At 40.9% G+C, this 24,592-nt stretch overlaps 1 protein-coding gene across 8 annotated transcripts in view; it reads right to left on the bottom strand.

Annotated features, from left to right (window-relative positions):
- Positions 1-17,997, bottom strand: part of VBP1 (VHL binding protein 1) — a 39,348-nt gene extending 21,351 nt beyond the window's left edge. For all 8 annotated transcript variants that reach the window (XR_009419479.1, XM_059482751.1, XM_059482743.1 and 5 more), the window contains exons 1-11: positions 17,594-17,997; positions 9,983-10,125; positions 8,724-8,799; positions 7,788-7,890; positions 7,513-7,606; positions 7,297-7,408; positions 6,168-6,274; positions 5,507-5,548; positions 1,992-2,077; positions 808-931; positions 70-206 (exon numbers count right to left, since the gene is read on the bottom strand). Coding sequence is in view for 7 of the 8 variants with exons in the window: in XM_059482751.1 (XP_059338734.1) it covers positions 70-206; positions 808-931; positions 1,992-2,077; positions 5,507-5,548; positions 6,168-6,274; positions 7,297-7,408; positions 7,513-7,606; positions 7,788-7,890; positions 8,724-8,799; positions 9,983-10,125; positions 17,594-17,726 (1,157 nt within the window). In the remaining variant the exon portion in view is untranslated. The remainder of the gene's footprint in view (positions 1-69; positions 207-807; positions 932-1,991; positions 2,078-5,506; positions 5,549-6,167; positions 6,275-7,296; positions 7,409-7,512; positions 7,607-7,787; positions 7,891-8,723; positions 8,800-9,982; positions 10,126-17,593) is intronic.
- Between the last annotated feature and the right edge of the window lie 6,595 nt (positions 17,998-24,592).

Below are 24,592 nucleotides of genomic sequence, written 5' to 3'. Positions count from 1 at the left end.
CAGTTGATTGTGGAGTTACAGGTCAGTGCAGTAATACCTGTTTCTTTTGGAAAGCAAAGTATCTCTCACCTATTTGTTGTGGGTGCTGGTGCAGCAAAGAGGTCAACAGCTACAGTGGTATTCACACTTTTTCCTGATAAAGTGCTTGGGGATGCTGATGTGGAAGTGGAATTTGATACTACAGAGATTTCTCTTAATCGCTGCTCCTGAAAGGTAAGAGAGACAGTTGGCATTTTAGTCTTATTAATTTGTTAACATTTCAGTCCTGGGGACATTTTCAAAGAAGAAAATTTTAATTCTATAAAGTCCTAAAAACAGAAAAATAACTGGAGTTAGAGATAAGGGTATTTGTTTTAACAAAGTACATAAAAATCAAGATGAGACTTTGATGTTTTAAATAATTCTTTTTTAATCCATATCTGCCTAGAAGTAAATCATTTCTAGTCAAGCTACACATTCCAGGCTCCCTCCACAGTCAATCAGAGAAACAGCTCAATGGACCTTTGTTCAGGAAGGCTCATCTCTCTACTTCATGAGTCCCTTCATGGTCCAATTCAGATGTTCAGAAAGCAGTATGACAAGGTGCAACCCAATCATAATGTAGCAATGTAACAGCCTTGTTTAAATTAATTTCAGGTTTACATCCCTTACTACTTCTAGATATGTTCACTGCATTTTTAGAGCACAGGTGTATGTTTTACACAGCTCACATTCCTCACATAAAACACCTTGCAAGCTTCATCACCATTCACTATTTATCCAGCTACAAAAAATCTTTGAATACAAAACTTGATAAAAACATCCTACCTTAAGTGCCTGCAGTCTAACTTGCTCCTCCTCCAATGCCTGCTGCTTTTCTTTCTCATCCATCCTGCTGAAGGACATTCCTGTATTGGCAAGTGTGGAAACAGCACTGGATAGGGCACTGGCTCTAAAAGGAGCAAGAATTTTTAAAAATATTATTAAAAAACCCATGGTCAGGTATACATCACTCACAGTTTCATCATCAAGTGCCTTATCTAGTCGTGTGCCATCCTTCCCAGTCACCACTTCCCTCTGGTACATAAAAGAGCAGACACAACAAAACCAGTTTGGTGACAGAGGCACAATTGCACAGTGTGACTCCCTCAAGTTTCAGTGGGTAGGAACTGGAAATGTGGAACACAGCAGTTGTCTTTCCTCTTTAAAGTTATCTAGACTAGACTGGAATGTTATTCTAATGTCAGAGGCACAGAAAGTTTGTTTGTACACTGTGTAACAGCAAAGAAAGCACATCATTACACACAGGAACAGAATATTGTGGCAGTGAATCCTTAGATACTTGAAAAAAATAATCTGAGGGGAAAGACAGTAAATTGGGAACATAGCTCAGCCTGATACATTTATCAATATTTACCAAGTTTCTGTGGGACAAAGTCTATGCCAAAAGAGATCTCTCATTATTCAGTCAGAAATATTTTCATTCATACTGATACTGTACTTGACAGAAAGAATAACACAATTTCTTTCAGCACAACACACCTAAACTAATTTGGCTGTTTCGAAGAGGGGCTGAAGAACTTTTAGGAGAAAGTTAAGATAAATTCATGGTCTGAGAGGTAGTCCATGAATATATAAATAATAACAATTCAGATAAATACCATCTTATCTTGGGTAAGAAGAGTATCAAAATCCAAACACCTTATAAATGTTACAAGTCAAAGGACTTCAAAAAAGTAGAAGCTAAAATGAGTAACATACAAGATCTCAGCTCAGTGGTTTATTACAGCACAATCAGAAGTCCATCTGAGACACAGGCAGACATACCAACATTTCAAATGTGGCTAAGCTATCAGACTATTACTCACTAGGTGTTTCATTTATATGTCTAGGAAGATACATTCAGCAGTGAATAAAAATCAAGAATAGCACACAACTGAATCCTGAAAATTGGTAGAATGACAATGGCAGATCTTAAGTACGGGCACTGTTGTAATTCACTGGGTGCTCACCTGCTGGCAGCAGAGACTTCCTTTGTTTTCTTTCCCTCCACAGAAGCCAAATGCTGTTCCAGTGCCTCAAGCAAGCTGCTGGGTGCCTAAAATTAAAAGTATTTATAAAACACTGCTTCTATCAACACATCATTGTTTAGTACACAGATTGTTTTTAGTTGGTGAGAAAACCAAAAATCTCACACATCAGTAATGCTGCCTTTGGGTTTTGCTGCCATCCTACACACCCAAATTCCATCTGCTCAGTGGGGGTTCCTTAAAAGGAGTGGGATCACAGGGGCAGGAGGGAAGGATTCCCCACAGTGGCTCTGTTTCTGTGCGTGCAAGTCAGATTCTTGGTTTTGGCAACAGTATTTGCTGTGTTAGAATTAAATGAATAATCCAAGCTGATGAAGCACTACTCCCTTAAACTCACACAAGTCCCCAGACAAAGACCTGGCATTTTTTATATATTTTCCCAAGTAACAACAAAAACCCAGTCACTCTCCACTCAAATATTTACAGTCAAAGGCTTGCAGTAGAAACACCTGACAACAGCAGGATGTTAGGTTTGATAAAACAGGGAATCAAATCCAATCTGATCCCAAGGACACTACTGCAGATTGAGTAGCTATTCAACATGTAACTGTACAATAAACCAACTCAATTATTTTAAGTGAAAGAAATCCTACTGTAGATTTAGATGAAGGGAATGTACCTCTAAAATGTAAATCTATTTGCCAGCTCAGTCCTCCTCACTTGGCAGGGTTTCAGAGACATTAAGCCTCTCTTACCACTTGCCAACTTTCAGGAGGTAGAACAGATATAACAGGCATTGTTTGGAAGAAAAATAAACTTGCCCTTGCTAGCCCTTCTGTACCAAAAGCTAGAACAAGGCATTTCCTGGAAAGAGGAAAATATTATTCACACAAGGCTTTGGCAGACAAGCTCCCCTTTGAAATACTGGGCACAATTCTACCTTCCCACTTTCATTGAAGGCAAATTCAAGCTAGATGAATTCAGAGATGGAAAAAAAAAAGCAATCAAATAATCCTATAAAACTGCTTGTCTTAAAATGAAGACCTGAGCTTGTATTTCTTAAGTAGAGCAAGGTAAGCTAAGACAGTGTAGTTACCTCACCCCAGGTCATGAATAAATTCAGTGTTCGACCCAGACAGCTAAATCCCAAGGGGGACATTTTGGAATAACCTTTTGGAAAGGTATCAGGGACATAAAAACCCAAACTAAAAAACCAAAACAACAAGTTAAAAAACCAAAACAAAAAATAACCCAAATCAATCCAAACCTCCCCATACTTTTACCTTTCAGGAGGCACATCAGCTTGCAAAAGGCATTGCATGGCACAGCTGCTTAGATAATCTTAGTAACAGGAGACCATGCCCTAATTCCAGAAAGCTTCTCCTCGTATTTTTTTTCCTCCCAAATCCACTCAAACTTACTTGTATGGAAATGCATATTCTGTACTTACTTTTTTTAAAACCCTCTGAACAACCCCCTTAACCACAAGAACTAAACCAAACAATCCAGTAACCTCCTCTGAACTTTCTCACTATTGCACATGGCCCACAAAACATCAGACTTGGAGTGAACAGGATAGTTTTATATCAGAAATTATACCTGGGCTAATCCAGCCACTGACTTGAGAAAGGCTGTATTTCATTATTCACCTCCATCCCCCACCCCACAAAACACAAGACAGACTAACATCCATACAGAGGGAAACAACCCAGTTGTGTTCATGAAATACAAGAACAGCTATTAACAGAAAGCAACATCAACAGGGCACCTACAAAGGAAATTTTCTTCACAGAAACAGGCAAAAGTGGCAATATCAAGAAATTACAGCAGATCCTTTTGAAGCGGCACTAAATGGATGGACAATTATTCAACTCATATTAAATGCCACAAATTTTTCTAAGTGGAATGTTTAATAATGGCACTGAAATTGCCAAAATGCACAGGATGCTGAGGTCTACCACCAGCTCAGAATTGCTTTTCTCATGTAAGTGCTCTTACAACAAAACAGCTGAGCTATTAGAAATAAAACGTTGTGGGCACAGTAGATATTAAGTATTTTCTCACTGAAAGTTTCAGATTAAAAAAAGCAGCAAAATGAAGTTAAATACCCCTATTCCTAGTAAATAAAAAAAACCCCACTTGCTTTCAAGAGCCTTTTAATGACCCAATTAAGTGGCCAAGTGCACACTAACCCAGTGAGGTATAAATAACTTCAGTATAATGTGATTAGCATAATACAGCCCAGCTGAATACTGCAGTACTAATCAAAAGACAAAGTATGACGCTAAGATCAAACAGCAACAGAAAACTTCAAACTCCTGTTTTCAGTCATTACCTGCCCTCACCCTGATGGTTTCAGTCATAGTTCCTTTTTACCACATAGGCAAGTTCTTAAAGTCATTAATATTAAATGCTAGGAGCAAGCATTAGAGATCTGTGCTTTGAAACATGCTTGATTTCAGATGGAAATCATACTGTAGGCAGTAATGAACACCACTGACAATGGCTTGGGTTTGAATTCCATACTAAAAAGACACTGATTAAGGTTAGGCAAATCTTCACACTAGATATATTTTTCACAATTAGCCCATGAAATTGAATTTCAAGAAGCTAGTGTAGGATTAGACATGACTGTTCCAACATTACACATTGTTAGCTTGTCACTGACTGCACTCCAACAGCTCCAGTACTCAGCTCTAAAGCACTGCAGTTTGTGCCCAAGCCTCCTCAGGCTGTTTATTGCACCCTGCAGGTTACTCTGTGCTACAGAAATAATGACAAACACACTGCTCTGTTGGGCTGGCCCTAGGTGAGAAATAAAACATCCCTATAAACTGAAGGGACTCACAAAGAATTATCTTACTGACCTCTGTGCACTATCAGTGTTTCCTGCTCACCAGGTCAAACAAACCATTTTCTCACCTCCCTTCTGCCCCTCAGTTTATCCTCACTGGAAGATGTTTCCCTGCATTTCACCTTTCAGACTGAGTTTTCCAGCACACAACCTGCATGGCAAATGTCCCTCATACTACTGAATAAAATCAAAGCCAGCATTAAGAGCTGATAGAGCTGATATAGAAACATAAAATGTATTCCTCAGACTTAAGGGGACAGAAAAAAAATTTCAACTGAACCAGCTCACTGTCATCTTTCAGGGTGTTGGAAGACATTGGAGTGAAATAGAAGGCTTTCCTCTAGGCATGGAAGATACTTCTGCTCACTTACCAGGGAATCCTCTGTGATAAAAACCAGAAGTTCTTGAAAAATATTATTTTCTGTGGGTTTTATTGCTTTAAACAACCAAAAAATCTCCTTAAGAACTCCCAAGTGTAAGTAGTGAATACATTTAATCCATGTGAGAAGCTACTGTACATATTTCCCACATATAAATACATGAAAGAGAACACAGCCTCAAGAAGATTACTATGCTACATACCAACCTTTAAAAACACAAAGAAGAAAATAACTGGGTTGATCAATATGCAATGTATACTGACCTGAGTAAGATCTGGAATGTCACCCTGATCAATTCCAACTTGCTGGGTTTACAAAAAAAGGAAAAAAAAGTACATTACTACATGCAGGGCCAATGAACATAAAAACACATTCAGCAGTGTCTGAATGTTACATAGAAGCTAGCATATTAAAAAGGGATATTCACAATTTTGTGAACTGCTTCAAGTTTCATTAGGAACACACCTTAGAAATCAAAAATATGTTAAACTGCATCTCAAGGCAAACTCAGCTTTTCATCCAGCCTAACTTTCATGCAGAAAAGCCTGCTAGAAGCATTAGAAACAGCCACATTGCTTACTGGAACTAGGTATCAATTTTTAAGTACTTACAGTAAAGGAGAGCCCTATAAATATCTTTAAATAGACTGCAGTAATCAGTTTATACATTCTGGAGCATTCATAAAATTTATAATGATACTTCAGAAAGTTTACTATGTGGTCTGGCTAATAAAAAGGATATACCCAAGAATCCCACTCCATGTTAACAAGCATATACAATCTTTAAAATATCTCATCTCTAGAAAACTTCCTTGTATAGTGAAGTTAAACAAACAATCTGTTTCAAGGTGTTTCTGTGAATATTGGTTGTGTACCAATACAGACAGTTAAATTATATCCTTTCCATACACATAGATTTATTTACCTCTGCTACTTTGAGGAACTCTGACAATTTGGTCATTCTGGCTAGAAATTTTTTGTAAATATCCAAGCCTTCTTTGCACTGGTTCTTCTTCATATCAAAATATCTTTCTGAGGATGCAAATAAAACTCTTGTAAGATAATACCCTCCCAGGCAAAAAGCTGACACAGTGTTATAGAAGTTAATTTGAGACAAAGTTCAGTAACAGGACAGTAGTAAGTCAAAGCTATTCAGGTATTCAAGCTTATAGGAATAACTGAAACCTTTTATAATAAGTCAGTCAATAAAAAACCACTGATTTTTCTGTTTCACTGTGTTAGACTATAATGCAAAAATTTATTAAACATGGATGTGAATCAGTGCAAATTGTTAAATTAGGTATTATGGTGAGTATTTTCACAAAGTCAGCTTTTTTTCTAAAAGCTGGAATGAGACAAATTATTTTATAATGTGAAATTTTTCCTGGTATTTATTTACCTTTTTAGACCCTGTATCAATACATTTTGATACTGAAGTTATCAAATGTATACTGAAGTGACCTACCCAAAGGAGCATTAACCACATCTTGTACTTTTTATGGTTCTGCTCTATATACTTACAAATATGGCACTGTGTAAAAATTAACTGATTAACAGAACAAACTGATGGCTTCATTCATAAATTTGCTTAAATAGTAATGAAAAGGCTTTGCTAGGAGCTTATCACCCTTTTAGAACAACCCTCAATTTCATCTGATCAGCTCAGGCAGATTCACGTACCAGTCAAGGTTTAAAGAAAGAACAGGAAAACAGAATTCAGCCATACTGTGAGTATATTAAATACTCAAAACACCACATATCTCACCAAACCTTCACAGTCCAATTGCAAAGGTTATCCACTGCACTTTCATGGCATTTTTGTTTCAGTCTCACCAATCACCCTCTCATTTCACTTTCTGTTTCAATATGCATTCTTCCAGGTAGAAGTGGATGTGTAAGCCTATGCTCCTGGTCACTAAAACTAAGACAGGCTTCACTTAACAGCAACAAAGCAGAGAAAATTTATTAAGAAACTGAAGTAATAAACTGTCTATGTTCTTTAGTTTTTTTCAATATCTTTCACAAAATTAAAAGCTAAAAAAATTCTCACATACCTAAAAGATTAATAATCCCCTCATTGTATGCTGCAAAAAGTCTAATGGAATCTTTAAAGAGGAGCATAAAGGCAGCATTTATAACACCATTTGTTAGTTCATTTGGATTTGCCTGTGTAGAAAGCAATGAGAAAGTAAATTAGTATTTAACAAAATAATGAAACTCTCACTTCAAAGTGAGAGGATGTTACTTAACACTGAGCTTAAAGTACTTACATCAAAATCAAGGAGTGCATCAAGCTGGTTCTGTATGATTGGAAGGGTTTTCAGAAGCTTTTCAGGATTCATAGTTCTCATCACTCCATCTATCCTACAGAGTAAAGGACATACATTTATAAGATACAGAGATCTCAGCACACATTGTATTGTTTCAACACTGCTTCCAAGGGCCAAAAGAGCACCATTCTGTGGCAAGTTCAGGAACAACTGTTCCTCCTTGTTCCACCCCCTGCAACAGGAAGGGTCAAACACAAGTAGCAGAGTAGTCTTACCCTCTTTTCATTTTGGTGAAGTCAACTGCTACAAGTCTATATGAAAGTGCTTTTTCATTCAAGTATCTGCTGTATCGCCTAATGAAGGTAGACATATCATAGCCTGGAAGTTAAGCATTTGTAAATTAGATATTTTGAAAGGAAAACTGAAGTTTTTCAGTTCTTTTCAAAAACTGTTCTCCTACTAGCCTATTTTACGTCAGCTTGCATAAAAAGTCCTTCCTAGGCACTTTCCAGGATCTTGAGATGAGACATTAGTTTCTTCCCAAGTGGCTAAGATTAGGAAAGCATTTGGTGCAATTATGAGAATAAACACCTAAATACATTAAAATATTAGGCAAGAACTGAGCATAAAAGATTAGGCAAGCACCAAGCAGTTCTTGTTAAAATGTACTTGAAATTAGAATAAAAATGTATTCCTAGTAAAATGCTGAAGAGTTGGATAACTTATCTGCCATCTCTCAAAACCCACATAAAAACCTAAAAATGTTTTCTACCACTAGCAAGTAATTGAAGGACTTATCAGAGATTTGAAGAAGTTCTCCCTATTTATACAGCACATCTTAGTTACCATTCCATGCACCTTAACAGTAAATATTTACTGCTGAGTCTTTAAAATGCAACAACAAAAATTATTATTGTACTGATAATTCATCAGGTTTATTCTAATGAGCATTAAGAGCTCACTTAATAAAATTTACAGCTGTGTGTGCAATGCCACATACATTACAGATAGATTTCTAGTACTCACCAGGTAACTCAGAATCTCACTTTACCTGTGTCTGCATTCTTGGCTGGACATTCTTTGGTGTCTCACACAATAAAAATCAAACCAGCCTTCCACTTAAATGTCATTTAGCTGCTAGTGTGCACCAAGGCACGCACCACCACAGAGAAAAAGGAGTAGAGCAATCTCCTTCAGTGAAAGATCCTTACCCTGCATGGCACTTTTGTCCAGGTAGTTATTTAGGTTGAACAAAGTGTTCCGGGATGCAAGATACTGGATAAAGCGCTGTTGGTGAAGAAAAGATGGAGAATGTAATTGTTGTGAGAGTCAAAACACAGAAGCATTTTACAAACTACACTTACTTTGTAACAGTTTCTTGTGACCTCTATGAACAATAGGAATTAGTCAAAAGGGGGAAAATTGGAGGAAAACCTAAATACTCATTGGCAAAGCTTCTGACGTCCAAAACTCTATTTGGCAGAACTATAAATTTAAACTAAACAAAGAGACATCACTGCTCATACATAAAATACAAATAATCCTAGAGGAAGCTGCCTAGTTAACTTTGTACTTTAGAACAGCCAAGCTGGAAAAAAACAAAACAAAAATACTACTTGCATAACCAGGCTCCTGAAGTTTGCTGCAGCTCAGCTGCTGCAGTGTGAAGAGCACACTCTGTTTTACAGGTCATTTCTATCAAGTTCACAGAGCTTGGCAGAGAGGAGGAACACCAAGCTTTCACAGCAGGTTAATGGCTGGAAAGCACTTCTAAGAATTGTCACTTCAGTGTTACCAGTGGTGAGCAATCATTTCTTAGGTCAATGACCACACACAGGTTCAGGACTGTTACCTGACCAAAGTTTAGCTTTTAACACAAGGCTTGTGCAAGAGAGGTCACATTGCTAACTCCATGTTATTGACTAGGAAGTTTTAATAAATTGTGATGAAATAATTTAGGTGAATTAAACGCAGTAGAACAGTGCTTCAGAGGAATGTTAACAGCAACAACATATGAAGACTCAACCCATTAGATGATGTCTTGCAAGATCAAATATTCTAGTCACCATATTCCTCTCCCCTTTACCAAGTATTCCTTCTTATCAGTTATTAGGTTGGCTGCACATTTACAGAGAGCTAACAAGACTCTTCTGCTGTGCTCTTACTGATAAGCACTACCCTAATGAAGTAAAGCTCATCAGAAGTCTTTCAAGCCTTTATTCTACAAAGGTCACTCATTATTCCCTCACAGACCAACCCAGATACCTGCAGGTAAACTGCAAACACTGATATATTTTGGTATTGAAATAATGAAGGAGTATTTTTTTTCTTCAGGACAAATACTTTAGAGCTATCAGCAGAGGAAAAACAAAATCTTTGAAAAACCGAAGTACATATCTAATGCTTTACAGATTGAGACAAATTTTTAAAAGCTGTCTAGTAGGCTTTAAGAGAATAAATCATGTCTTACCTCATTTCCATACATCATGAGGTGGTGTGTTGTAATTAGAGCTTTGAACACTACAACCCAGCTACTGTTTGCAGTTCTCTCAAAGAGTGTATCTGCCAACTGTGGAATATTCACATTCATTTCATTTGTGCACTGTATTAGATCTAAATTAAAGGAAAAAAAATCAAAGCATTACAATGAATTCCATGCTCAGAGGATCAACATGTTATTTTGTGGTTTTTACATTGAGAATTCATACTGGAAGCATTAACTTCAGTTGTTTAAGAAATAATTGAGGTCCTTTATACTCCTTGCTCAGATTCACTACATTTTACTGAAACATTCCAAGTATGAACTTCAAAGGCATTTCAATAATTTTATGGAGTCCCAATATCTCATCAATAAATAACCTGTTCCATTAAAATCCAATTTGGAGCCCAAATTAGTCTCTGAAAGCCAGTGTGAGCTGGCTGGTTGTGTGACCTTCTGGATGCTCAATGCTCGAGGCCACTCCATCTAACAAAAAAAATGAAAATCTGAGAAGCAACAAAAAGCTGAGACATCCCAACCTCATGAGATCAGCAGGCAGCACAACCCTGCCATTCCCACCTAGGCCTGAGTACTCACATATGATGGCAATGAGATGCTATGAATCTGTAAAATATGCCTCTTTTCTGTAAGAATTAAGAGCAAGAATTTTCATCTATGCACCCTTCCACTTAGCTTAGAAACACCTGATCACAACCCTGAGTATTTTGTGGTGGATCATGGTAGGTCTCAGGCTTTCATACAAAAAAGCTCTTTGTGTCCTAGACTGACAATAAACTCAATAGTAGAACATTAACTTGGGAGGTCAGAGACAGAGAGGTTCAAGACTTAGCCTGAGATTTAGCACAAAACCAGGGCAGGCTCCAGCACACACATGGGAAGAGCACTTGCCTGAGAAGGCTACAGAAGGCACTTGCTGAGAAAAGAGCAGAGAACTGAACCCAGGACTACTCTAAACCCCTCAAGACATGCACATCAGACATTTCTTCTCTCTGTGCTAAATTTGGCTCAGGTGTGATCAAAGTACACCCTAAGGACTGGGCAAGGCCAGTAAAACAAACATTTGGTTAGAAAAGCTTCCTTTGTGGCCTCTCATTGAAGCTGAGCCTGTGAGCAGCCCGTGGGTAGCAGAGCCCAGTGCTGTTTGAGCAGCTTGTCTGGGTGAGGAGCTGGAGCAGGGCAGGGCCTGGGCAGCAGCTGAGAGCTCCAAGGTGCTGGCACCACTGAAACACCCAACTGCAGCACAGAGAGCACAGAGTGTCATCAGAAGCATTTTAAATGTCAACTTAGAGCTCACACATTGATAACTTAGGACAAAATACTTCACAGAAATACTGCACTTAAATTTCTATCTTTCTAGTGCACAGAGTATATTACAGATGGACTTCAACCAATGATTGGTTTATTAAGACAAAGTCCTTCGATTAAGAATTGCTGTTTAAAATAGTTTAATAACCAGAGTAATTTTAATAAAGAATTTTAGTATCTCATCGAGGTAAAAAGCTATAAAATGCAAGCTATAATAAGTTACTAATTTCATTCAGATGTCAGAGATTTCCAAGTACGTACAAAACATTGAAGCTGGGATAAAAACTTTCACTCTTACTAGCAACATACAAAAATGCTGCAATAGCTGCACAAAAAGAAGAGCACCAGAAAGCAGCTTTAAGCAAGCTACACATCAAAACCTTATTGCTGAATAGTATTCAAATAGTGCAATATTTACAAATGTGAACTTTCTCAAAACCCAAGTAATTTGTTAGCTACTACTCCCTACTCATGGTTATATCACCATCAGATGCTCTGTCAAATTAACAAGTACTTTAACCTAGAAGTCCAAATAGTCTATAGGCAATTATTGCCCCATATCACAAAGCAACAGCCTCATCAATTGAATGAGTATTTTGTTGTGACATTTCTAAGTAGTTATCTCAAAACATACTAAGGCAACTAAGTCTTCCTGAATCCAATCAGTTTATAATCAGATATTATAGAAATACATGGGAAATACTGAGCAGTATCTAAGAGCAGCAGCTGATGTGTCTGTACCCCACACAGAAATGTTACAGGACTATTAAAAGTCCTACTCTCAGTTTATTAAAACCAGCCAACCAAAAAAATCTCACTGACTCTTCCAAGAGCAATACCTATAAAACTAGGTAAGAGTTAAAGAAATTCCATTGATCTGCTGAGGTCAAAGACCACACAGCTTATCGAAAATATTAAATATTAATTCAGCACAAAGTCCTTTTGCTTCACATAACCAGTAAGCAAGTCAAAGTTTTCACTGAAGATTTTTCAATATTGAATGAGCTTATTAAATAACAGATGGAACTAGAAGGAAGATCCAGGTTAAAAACCAAAATCTTGCTGCTCTCCAGTCAAGCTAGCTGAGATATTTTCATTCGTATTTTGCCAGTGCTCCCCCCAGAGATTTCTGTCCTGTCACCTTCCCTCAAGCTCAGGTCTCCCAGCAGATGTTCCAGCAGGCCCCAAGGTGATGCTAACACTGGGAGATCCTTTGCACATTCTAATGTCTGTGACTGCTATTGAGTGTTCTCACAGTGCTGCTGGGGCACAATGTGACAGGAATCCTGCTGTTACACCTGCATGCAGTGCTCTAGCAGGAGAGCTCTCCTCAAACCCCACATCCATAAAACAAGTTTTGTTTTATGCCAGAATAAAGGTTTGACTTCCATAAGCAGCCATGCAGATCTCTTCTGTCAGGTGTCAGTAAGAGAGTGAAGCTGACAGAGCTCTGCTGCATTTGAGAAGCTCTTTTGTTATTGTTTCATTCTCAGGTGTGGACGGTTCTGTGTAAGATACATGTCTGTCCATTTCAAAAGGCAACCAAAATGAAATACCCCACAAAGGCAGGGCACTAGGAGTCTAATTGAAGCTGTGCTGAGTGAGCTGCCACCCCGTGCACTCGAGCCATGCTGAGGACAACCCTCACCGGCTGCCCTGAAGACAATTTTTACAGGGGGTACCCAGCACAGCCTGGTCTTTGAATCCAAACCTCCTTCAACAGCCAAGCACTCAAATCACAGTTACCAATATCAGAGAACACATGCTTAGACAAACAAAATGTCTCTGAAATACTAAACTAAGCAAAAAATGTCAGTGCATTTTATAGGCCAAAACTGGACTTTCTTAAGAGTGTGTTGCAAAAGACCAAGTTTAAAAATAAGACAGCTTCAATAAGGCTACTTAGGGTAATTGAAAAAAAGTATTATTTTACAACTAGCAATAAAAATAAAGCTAGCATTACATTTTAATCCTACAATTGAGATACATAAAAAGAAATGCAAGTGCCATTTCTCTAACATGATTCTTGTAAGCCTGCAATGGGAGTATCTGTACAGAGACAACTGCAGGGATCTATTACAGCTGGTGGCACAGAAGGAAGAGGCTATTATCCCATACAGCTGGAAGGAGAAAGGAACACATGCACCTGAGAGACTGACAGCTGGGCAACAGTAACATGGATGTTGGCAGCAAAAACGGGAATGAAATGCACAGGGTGAGTGATGCTCATTTTCTTATCGCAGTACTTATATAAACACTTCACAACTCAAAGCATTTTGCCAATTACCCAGAGGAATCATTTCAACTGCAAGTGAAACTGCAGCGCTATTTCTAGAATGGAATTTAGAGACATGTTAACATCACACAGGGAAAAAAAAAGAAAAAAGAAAAATGAAAATAAAATAAAATAATAAATCTAAGAGCTTTAAACCAGAAGAGTACCATAGGGGTTTTTCAAGCAGCCTGGAGGAGCTGTGAGTATCTTACTGCCTAGAAGAGTACTTAGTATTTCTTTTCCACAACTCATCTGAAATACTGGCACATCATCTATGAAGTTATACAGCTCTACAGAGAGCAGCATAAATCCAGATATTAAAAACAAAATTATATATATATATATATATATATCAGGTTTTTGGAAAATTCTCAGAAAAAAACAGACATACTTTTCAACTTTTAAGTAATAGGAAAAGCCATAATTTTCTTGAGTCAGGAATCTCTCTCAAGAGAGCTGTAAATCCATAAGATAAAGGCAACCATAATAGCTTAATATTCATGTATTTCTTTCATTTTATCACAGGACTGAAACTGCTTTAAGACAGATATAAGAACTAAGACCATTTTCCTCAGTCCCAGCAGTCTTAAAAAAATACATTTTTTTCTAGAAAGTTGCATCATAGATGGCACATTACAAAAATGTAAAACATCAGAGTCACTTCAGCCAACTTTCTCAGTGTAGCCAAGGAACGTAACAATTTTTGCTGGAAGACTTAAAAGACAGCATTCAACTGTTACAAACATTGTTTTGCCCTTGTTTGCTCATAGTGCATGTCTGAGAGCAATCTTTAAGTTTCAGTTATTTTATAACAGCTAAATCTGAATTTTGAGTTACTTTACCAGAAGCAAAGCAATTCAGCTGTTGTGTCCCACTCCCCCACTAAACAAGGACACAGGACAGACAGCCCATAATGTTTTAAGAAAAGCTATATACAACCCCTATTTATAGATCCCCACAATATTAATTCTTTTTTCTGTTCAATTATTGTGCTGAAAAACTTCACAAATTGCTAAAGAACTTCAAATGAATGACAGCCACTGGTCTGTGTAAAGGATTCAAAAAAATGCCTTTGTTCTGTATCACAACTTGCACATCTCTGCAAGAACCACACTGCATCAGCATTCAGTTGACAGACAAAAGCTCAGGTTGCCAAAAGAAAGAATGGGTAGTACCAGAATGACAGAGCCAGAATTAGCACTTCTTAGAAGGTTTCCAAAGCTTGTATACATATGGGAGTTTTAAGTTTTGATTAACAACATTACCTTCCCCTCCCCTGTGCTTCTTTAGTGGGTTGTATACAACTTAAACTTTTAAATTAACACAGTAATGAAAAAACAGCTTCTGTTTAAGCTGCAATTAATTTAGGGGTTTGTTTTTTCCAAGTTTTGGTCTACACACAAGTCTACTCAGCCAGTTACAGCTTGGCTACAGCTTTAATTTATTGTTTTTTCTTGTGATTCTTCAGTGGTTAGGCAAGAGGATGTTTGCCTCCAAAGGTGTAAGAGCCCTGCTCTGCTGTAACCCAGACTCTGAGGGCTGAGGGAGTGACAGAGCTGTCACCAGGAAAGAAGAGACAAGACCTTCAGGTGCTCCACTATCAGCCTCTACAGAACATTTTATAGTATCTGAAAATATTACAAAATACTACAGAAATAGATCTGTTTACTTATTTAGGACACCATGACCTACTTTAAAAGGTAAATCCCCAAGTATACCCATTGACATTGCTTAGGTTTTTGGGGTGGATGTTTTTTCACTCTTGAAGTAAAATACGACTATACTACTCAGCAGTTAGTAGTCAGATAAACCACAAGACTCTTAAATACTCACAGACACTGGATATGTAACACCTTTCTGTAAAAAACTATATTGAAATTCCACAGTTTTTCTTGCTGAGGAAACTTGGCAGTAAGGGGATTTTAAGAATTAATCTGAACAGAGGGCACAAACTGATACTCCTCCACAATCCCTGATACAACTGCAGCAACTCTCAAAAAATTGTTCCTGGTAAAGCTTTTTCCTGAGCAGCAATTACAAATAATACCAGATGGTGTGGCATTTTGAATGGCACACACACATAGTGACCAGAGTACAACTACCAGAGTTCTACATTAAATCCAAGCTATGTTTTCCTTCATAATGTACTTAAATTGGGAAGTACTTGCACTGTATCTTGGAAAAACATACTGTATGATTTTTTTTCCAGAGATTGCTGTATTTTGTATCTACCTGCTCACATTCAATACAAGTAAGTCTTGTGTCAATTGAAAAAATAAAAATGCCACTCCAAGAGTTGCAGATGTTTGCAAAGCAGTGCCTGGGTGGGCTCAATGAAGACAGGAACATGTTCACTGGGAACTTTTTAAACCCTTTCAGATATATTTAAGGTACCATATTTCACATCTTGTTTTTCCCTACCCCACCTCTAAAGCGCTCCTCTCTTTCAGATACCAAGTGATAATAAGATTTTTGTCTGTCTTAGGCTGAAGTCTGAGCAAATGAATTACAGCAGAACACAGAACTCACATGGCACGGAAGGGGACTGTCAGGAGACAGACTGACAGCTCCAAACAGCCTGGGAGCAAAAGGAACTTGTTAGTCAAAAGGCAATATCAGTTTATGGTATTCTCAAGTTAAGAATTGTTCCATGTTTCCATTTCCTTATTTTGTAAGGGTGACTTACAGCTGATGACATTATTTCAACAGTATTTTCAAACAACACACTACCTTTTTTAGGATTCAGAACCTTTCAAACTATTGAGCAAGCTGTCACCACTTTCTGGCTTCCTGTTATGTTGCCATTTCTGGACTCAAAGGTTACCTCACTGAACTTGTAGCACAGGCAGAACACAGACCAGCAGAAATAAGGTAACTTTTAAAAGGTATCTTTAGAAAACAAATTGTCAGTTACCCAGTTTTTAAGCTTTTCATTTCAACACAATAGCTGCAGTGTTCACTACTGTAGCTGGATGCCACCCATTTAGATCAGTAACAAATGAAATATATATTTGGCTGGTTTTAACTGTTTGATCCACACCAAAAGCTCTCACACAAGCCAGTATGAGCAGACCAGTGTCACAGGGTCACACATCCCAACTATCCTCAAACAATATAATCCAGAAGGCTTCTGCGAGAGCCTGAACCAGCAGCACCTTTAGTACCATCAACTTGCATGAATCCTGCAAAACTACCTGCCTGCCTTTGAAGAAACCAGCAAAAGGCTTCAAGCCTTTTTTTCCTCTCTTTAATGGAAACGCACACGCACTTATTTCGCTTTCACAAGCTGCAGAGCGGGTATGCTACAGAATGTACAAGGTTTGTGCACTTTTGAGCAATCAGACAGGAACTCCAATTGCTACTCTGTTACTAAAGCGAGGCAACACCACTGACGCTTCTGTAGATTTCAGGGGTAACTCTCGGCATCTTTTGGTACAGACAAAGAGGTTTTAACATACTTAGTTTAAACGTATTAACAGCCATATACTCTCATCAGAAGAAACGCACTGATCAACCTACACCCTTCCCTTTACCTCGCTTTTAATCTTTTACCTCGTTTCGCGACTTGTAAAACAGAAAACTATGATATTTCAGGAAATGATCGAAATGTTTAAATGGCTGTAGTCCACGGGATGCACAAAAGGATTAAACAGTGCTTCAAAAATTAAATTCTGCCTTGCAACAGTAAACACACCTTTTCCCCAGGTGTCGGATTAACAAGCACCACTGTATCCAGAGCACAAGAGCTAAGCAGCTCTCAGCGAGAACAGCTCATGAGCTGGGAATATTTTTGCTCCCCGGGCGCGACCAGGTGTTACAAACCTCGCTCCCTCCACGTGCAAAATAAGTTCTGGAGACCACAGCAGTCACGTCCACCCAGATTTACCCGGCACCCCCTCCAGTGCAAGCGGCCGGCTCTCCCCTGTCCCCCGGCCGTGCCCGACGGGCTGCCCCGGGCTCGGAGCTCCAACCCCGGGCCCACCCGGCCGGCTCCTACTCACAGTCCAGGTGCTTCTTCTTGGGGCCCATCACCTCGTGGGTCGTCGCCTTGCACACAGCCTTGGCGACGGCCGAGCCGGTCACGCTGTGCTGCGCCGCCGTGATGCGGTCGGTGATCGACTGTCCCGACATCATCGCCGCGGCCCTGGCGGCGGCTCCGCCGCTTCCCCCCGCAAGGCCGGGCCGGCGGCTCCCCCGCGGCCGGGGGCGAGCGCAGCCTCCCGGAGGAAGGGCGCCGGCGGCTCCCTCCGGCAGGAGCGCTCGCGGGGCTCCGCCTCAGCGGCTCCTGTCGGCCGCCGCCGCCGGGGCTCTTCCCGCTGCTCCGCGGAGCGCCGGCGGTGATCGCTCGGCTCCCGGCACCGCTCGGCGCTGCCGCCTCCGCCCGCGGGTGCACCCCGGCTTTCCCTTTCACATTACGCTCAGAGACAAAATGGCGGCGGCCGCGGCGTCAGGTGACCGCGCGCCCGCCCCGCTCCCGCCCCGCCGCTGCCGAGCGGGGCCGGGGCCCGGCTGGGTCGGGGCCGGGAGAGCAGCGGTAGCGGAATGGAACGGGGATGGCAGCGGGACGGGGCCGGCAGCGGGATAGGAGCCGAGGCCGCCCCCCACACCGGGCCTCAGGTGTCCGCGGGCGGTGGGACCCACCCCCGCCGAGGCGCTCCGTGACTCGCCCCCCGCAGCACCGGAAAATCACACAATCAGCTTGGATGGAAAAGACCTGTGCGATCATTGATCCCAGGCTGTGACCCAACACCACCGTGTCAACCACACCAGGGCACTGAGTCTTTTCTTAAACACCTCGGGGTCGGTGACTCCAACACGTCCCTGGGCAGCTCATTTCAGTGTCTAATCACCTTTTCTGTGAAGAAATTCCTCCCAATGCCCAACCTAAACCTCCCCCGGTACAGCTGGAGACTGTGATCTCTGTTTCTGTCACTATCTGCGTGGGGGACGAGGCCACTCCCCGGCTGGCTGAGCCTCCTTTCGGGGAATTGCCCGCCGGCCCTTTGTTCGTGGGTGGCTGTGAAGGACGGACGGGCCCTCACGGCCGGGGCGGCGGGACAAGCACCGGCACGGAGCGGGGGCCGGGGGGAATGATCGAAATGAGATTTTTATCACAGATCACAACGATTCGGGGTGGAAGGCAGCTCAGGGATGGTCTAGTTCCACCTACCTGCCATGGGCAGGGACACCTGCTAGACGCAGTTACAGTAGTTTTTGTGGTGATGAGTTTTCCTTTCTCTTGTGGACTTTACTTTCAGAAGCAACGTCTGGAAAAAAAAAAAAAAAAAAAAAAAGAGCCCAACCTCCCATGCTGAGCCTGTTTCAAGGGGGACTGTACGCTGGAAAAGACCTCTGTTGCCAAGCAGTGCCACATTTACTTGGCTCTTAAATTCCTCCAGGGCTGGTGACTCCACCACTGTCCTGTGGAGCCTGTTCCTGGGCTTGACAACCCTTTTGGTGAAGAAATTTTTCATACTATCCAATCTAAACCTCCCCTGGCACAACTGAAGGCTAATTGCTCTTGTCCTGTCACTTGTGGCTTGGGAGAAGACATGAAGCCACAGCCTGGATGCCATGGAGCACTACTCACATGTAGCCAAACCACTGGTGGGTTCTCAAAACCTTTCCAGCTACTGATACCCAGCACAACCCTGTGAGGAAAATCCATCCCAGCCAGACCCAGAACTGTGACAAAAGAATGCAGCATCACTACTACTCAGTCAGAGCAAACATTTCCCAGGCCATTCCACACAGGAGTATTTTTTTAATTTCTGCATGTATAGTACACTAATATAAGTGTGAACACTCATACAAACAGAAGACAGAACACAGCAATAGTTATTTTTACTTTGAAGTAAAAATACAAAAAGTAAGGAGAGTAAAAAGTAGGCAGTTATGAGTGTTATAAACAAAAATCTAGCAGCTTCTGACAGTCAACTCATATTTTAGGGTGCTGATTAAAACTGTATTGCTTAAATTATCCCTAAAGTGAAATCCACCATAAATATGTGGGTAGACTGCCACAACACCAACCGTTTGCTATTGCAGTACATGTATAAAAGCACTAAAGCAGGAAACACTTGCACTCACAGTACTTTGTATTTCACTAGTACAAAAAACTTTTGTCTTTTCATAATATTTGTACTATATAGAAGGTGTTTCTTAGGTGGTTCAGCATATTCCTTATTGACCATGGCAGGGAACAAGGACTACTGAAATATCTTCTTACCAACTTATGCTGCGTACTTAAACCATCTTTGTACCCAGCACAAAAGTTTATACATTCTCATTAACTACTGTCATTAACAGGCACTCCCATTCTGTCCTCTACTCCTCCAAATGTTCATAAAAGCAGGCTATAGTTTGAGCCCAAGAACAGTGTGAAGTTCTTGGGCACCAACACCAGCTTGCAGTCACTCAATGCCTTGTGAAACTCCTCTTTTTCAACCCAGTTCATTCCTGGTGGTTGCTCCCACTGTAGTCAGTATGTAGTGCTCACCTTGGCATCTTCATGGCAGTGTCCAGAACAGTCCAGAACATTGCCAGGACCTGCCATATCAAAACCCAGCCACCACCCTCTCTGCCAGGGGGATTTAACTTGATTGCAGCACATTGCACATCCATGAATGACCAGTGTGATGGTCTCCATGGTCAGGTCCCCTCTTTGATCATGAGCCCATATGTGTATTCAGCTGGAGGGATGGGGAAAAAATTAAAGCACAAGCCTATGATGATGCTGTGGGGAACATCAACTCCATTCCAGCCAGACCCAATAAATGTAAAGAGAACAACAAAGGGGAGCAGGGTCAGCAGCAGAGATGTCTCTTTTGATACCATTGAAAAGCACAATAACACTGAACAAATATTAGTGAATGAACTGGGGTGTGTAATGTCATGAATGAAGGATTTCTACAGACCTAAGGGCATAAATGCATTAATACATGGTCACTGATATTAAATTATTGAACATTTCCTGTGCTGGGAAAAGTTACAACCTCTTCAGTCTCACTAGCAGCAGGCAATTTCTAGCTGCCTTATTTTTGTTTTAAGGCTTGTAGTTTCTGAGGAAAAAAGGGATCTTGAATCTTCAAAGCCTGAGGGAACATCAAAACAGTAAGAAAAGAAGCGATGGAAAGATTAAATACACATTACAAATGTCTACATCTCTTTGGGCCTGTCTAAACAGGGAAGTTCTTTTGCAATAAAGGAGGGTGTGAGCTGAAGCACAGCAGCCATTCTGTACTACCTCCTTCCCCAGCAGGGACTCACTTATTGTTCTGTTTCAGAAAGCCTAAATCCCACATAAAAGTGCCTGAGTTGAGTGTTTTCCTTAGCCGTGGTTCTGTCTTTACTCCATGTGCTGGTCAGGCCCAAATCTGAGTTCAAATGTCCCTCTTCAGTCAGTGCATTGCCTTGCCCTGGGTTCAGGCCATCCTGTGCACCCCCTGGATGGCTGCAGGTAGAATCACAGAATCATTTAGGTTGGAAATTACCTTTAAGATCATTAAGTCCAGTCATTAACCCAGTATTGCCACAGCCACCATTAAACCATGTCTCCAAGTACCACATCTACACAGCTTTAAAATATCTCCAGGAATGGTGCCTCCATCAGGGCCCTGGGCAACCTGTTCCAATGCTTGACAACCCTTTTGGTAAATAAATTTTTCCTAATATCAAACCTGAACCTCCTCTGGCACAACTTGAGGCCATTTCCTCTTGTCCTGCCCCTTATTACTTGGAGGAAGAACCTGCCCTTCAGGCCCTGATGTCTGCCAGGCTAATGCAAAAAGCCTTGCTCATGGCCACTCTCCTGTACCTATGCTTTAGTTCAGATGAAAAGTGGAAATTATGTGTACAATTTACATCTCATTCATTTTGCTGCCTTCTGTTTACTATAGGGCAGGTAATGAAGGCATCAGACAGGAAATGTGGTCCAGGCTTGGATGCATATAAATAGTGCTTGGGGATAGTGGCAGTGGAGGGAATGGATGGTTCTGGGCTCCTGCCATGGCTGAATGACTCAGATGGTTTTCCAGGGAAATGAGTATTTTACCAATGAGTAGTGAGTGTGCTGTGGGCTGACTCTACCTACAGCAAACAGTTTAGCAGCAGGTTTGTCAATAAATACCATCTGCTCAGTAGCACTGAATCCAAAATAGAGCACAACCTGCCTTACTGGAGGCTGTTGTTTTGCTGATAGAGTTGAGATAAAAATCACAACTAATTTTTTTTTTTAATACTGTGATTGTGACCTGAAATCATAAAATCTAAATTTATTCAGGCTTGTTCAATGCCAGTTTAAACCCAGGAGAGTTAAAATGCTGTCATTAGCATTTTTCCTGGTGGCCAGTAAGACATCTGCATGGAGGAGTGAGCTGTAAACAAGGCTGCTTCTTTCACAGTTCAGGCACTGAAGTGTCTGAGAAACACCTCAATAGCTCGATTCCACACTGCCTGCAAGGGAAGGAAACAAACCATGGCAGCAGCAGAGATGGATTCCAGTCGGCTGAGATGGGGCTTGGGGCTGATTTCCTGATCCAGACTCCAGTCATGAACAATGAGTCAATCCTTGTCCCAGCCTTTCTCCATACAGGGGCACCAAGATTTCTTCTTGACTCCCAGTTTTCCATGAGCTTTGCCAAAGCAGAGTGGTTTGGGGATCTTTACTGCTGCCAGGTGTGGTTAAAATTGGATGAGGAGGTTTCTGGGAGAGAAACAAGGCATCAGCATTATCTAAAAAGCCTAATACCAGAAGGAGTTTCCATGTTAGTTAATTAATTCTTACCTGAACAGAGACATGACAGGAAAAACTCCACCCACTGTTGTCCAGCTTGGATTTATAGGTACCATATTCTGCCAGTCTCTTTTAATGATCTTGGTTTCCCTCTCTCTGAGTTGTAAAGTATTGATAAGAAATTGAGCTCCAGAACTGGGACCTTCTATAGCTGGATTCATTCAAACCTTGCAAAACTACAGAATGTAAGAAAATCAGATCCTAAGCTCCTTCCTCCAGGATTTCATCTCAAGAGACCCTGAGTAGTGACCAGGTTTGTCTCAGGGCTGGTTTTGGAGCCCACAAGATGCAAAAATTGTACACAAAACCTGGGCCTTTAAGCCCCCTTTCCAAACACCCTGCAGACATGACATTTATGCTGAACAGTGTAGGAGTGCTAAAGCCACAGACTGGGTGTCACCTCTCCTGTCACATGAGGGAGGAAGGTCTCACTTCCTCTGTCCCTCCCATTCAGCCCCTGCTGAGCAGCAGTGACTGGGGCAGGACTTGGGAGCTGTCTCCAACTTCTGCCTCTCAAACTTGACTGCTGGTGAAGTTTGAACTTTTAAATTGCTGGCTTTATATAGAGAAGAGAGAAAAGAAAGAGGGAAAGAAAGAAAGGGAAGGAAAAACTAATCTGTAGTTATGCCACAGTTGCAAAAAGTGCTGGGAGGCAGAAAGGCAGAACTCCCGTGGCTCCCATTGCAGCAGCTGGTTGCTGTTCCTGCCCTTAGGCTCCTCGTGTTCTTTGCAGGTGTATGGCTGTCAATAACAACAGATTGAGAAGATTTCTGATTTATTTCTGAAGTACTTCCCTGTGAAAGAGTTTCTCTTTGGTGAAGAAGCTGTTTTGGTTCTGTCTACTGAGCAATTGACCAAGGTTCATGGAAATCTCCTTTGCCTGACTTCTCTGTTTAACATTACAATTCAATGTTATTTAAAAAGGGAAAACAAAATAAATACTACAATATGATGCAATTGGTGTAACAGAATTATTCCTGGTTTGGTCTGTTATTTCCTGAGTAGGTTTATGAGAAGGGTTTTGAAAGCAGGAACTGAGTACTGTATCTCATACAAATTCAGGATCTAGGTTTAGGCTTGGAAGATTAGTCTTGGTTTAAGGGGGGAGGGCTCAGTTTTGGTTTTGTGACTGTCCCAGGACAAACCTTGTTTATTTTCCAGAACCATATGTGTGTGTGTGTGGGTATCTGTGTGTATGTGTACACTGAGCAATTCTGATACAGACAGTCACTGCTGGTGTTAGCAGACACTTGAGGAGGTGTAATTGTCACCTGAGGAAATGGCATGGCTGCCCTGCTCCAAACACTTCAGAGGGTTTGGTTGACAGATAACCAGTGTATTCATTCATTGTTTCCATCACCTTGGGGTTCATTCCAGGGGCCTGTCTGTGAGAGGGGACTCAGTGTAATAAGACAAGGTGTGATGCAGGTGCTGGAGCTGTTTTGGAAACCTCAGAGATTGCACCTTGGAGAGCCCTTGGTCAGGACCAGGAGAGCCATTCCCTTACCCTCATCATTTTAACTATAGACCAAATAAAACCTGCAGAGGCAACAAAGCTAAAATCATCAGCCTAATCAAATTATACAAATTGTGGACCAAAGCAGATTCCCAATGTTTCCATCCCTGTCAAGGAAAAGGAGCATACCTGGCTTGGGGAAAAAGGATCTGGGTGTGTGTATGGGGGGGGCTGTGCCATGGCAACAGAGGAAGGAGCTAGCAGCACAGCCTCCAAAAAAATATAACACTGCCAATGGAAATCAATCTTGTCTTAAAATCAGTTTAAAGCACTCCTGGAAATTACAGCCCATCAGGCATTAGTTTCATACCAAAGAAATAGATGAGAACAAAAAAAAAAGACACAATAAAAAGTAGACATTTGGCTAAGCAGGAATAAGGAGGGACAAAGCTGCAGATGCTTATAAAGGAAAATCTTCCATTTCAGTTCCTTAAGTGTGTCAGTGAAATGGAAGATAAGGGCAGCACATACCTTTTATCTAGAGTTGCAAAAAAAAACCCCTGAACAAACCAGAAAAGGCTTGGACAAATGAGCTTAGGCACTTGTGAGATGCCATCAAGGCATCTCACTGTGTTACTGAGTGCTCACAAGCCTCTGAGAAGCTGATCCTGAAAGGGAGACACAGAATTAGATGCCAACAGTAGAATTAAAGGTATTTTGAAATTGAGATGCTTGTTTGCAATACCTTGC

Source organism: Ammospiza nelsoni, chromosome 15 (genome assembly GCF_027579445.1).
Source record: "Ammospiza nelsoni isolate bAmmNel1 chromosome 15, bAmmNel1.pri, whole genome shotgun sequence".
In the NCBI taxonomy this organism is placed as follows: Eukaryota; Metazoa; Chordata; class Aves; order Passeriformes; family Passerellidae; genus Ammospiza; species Ammospiza nelsoni.
The sequence above is the reverse complement of the archived record's forward strand: the minus strand, read 5'-3'. Positions and strand labels throughout refer to the sequence as shown.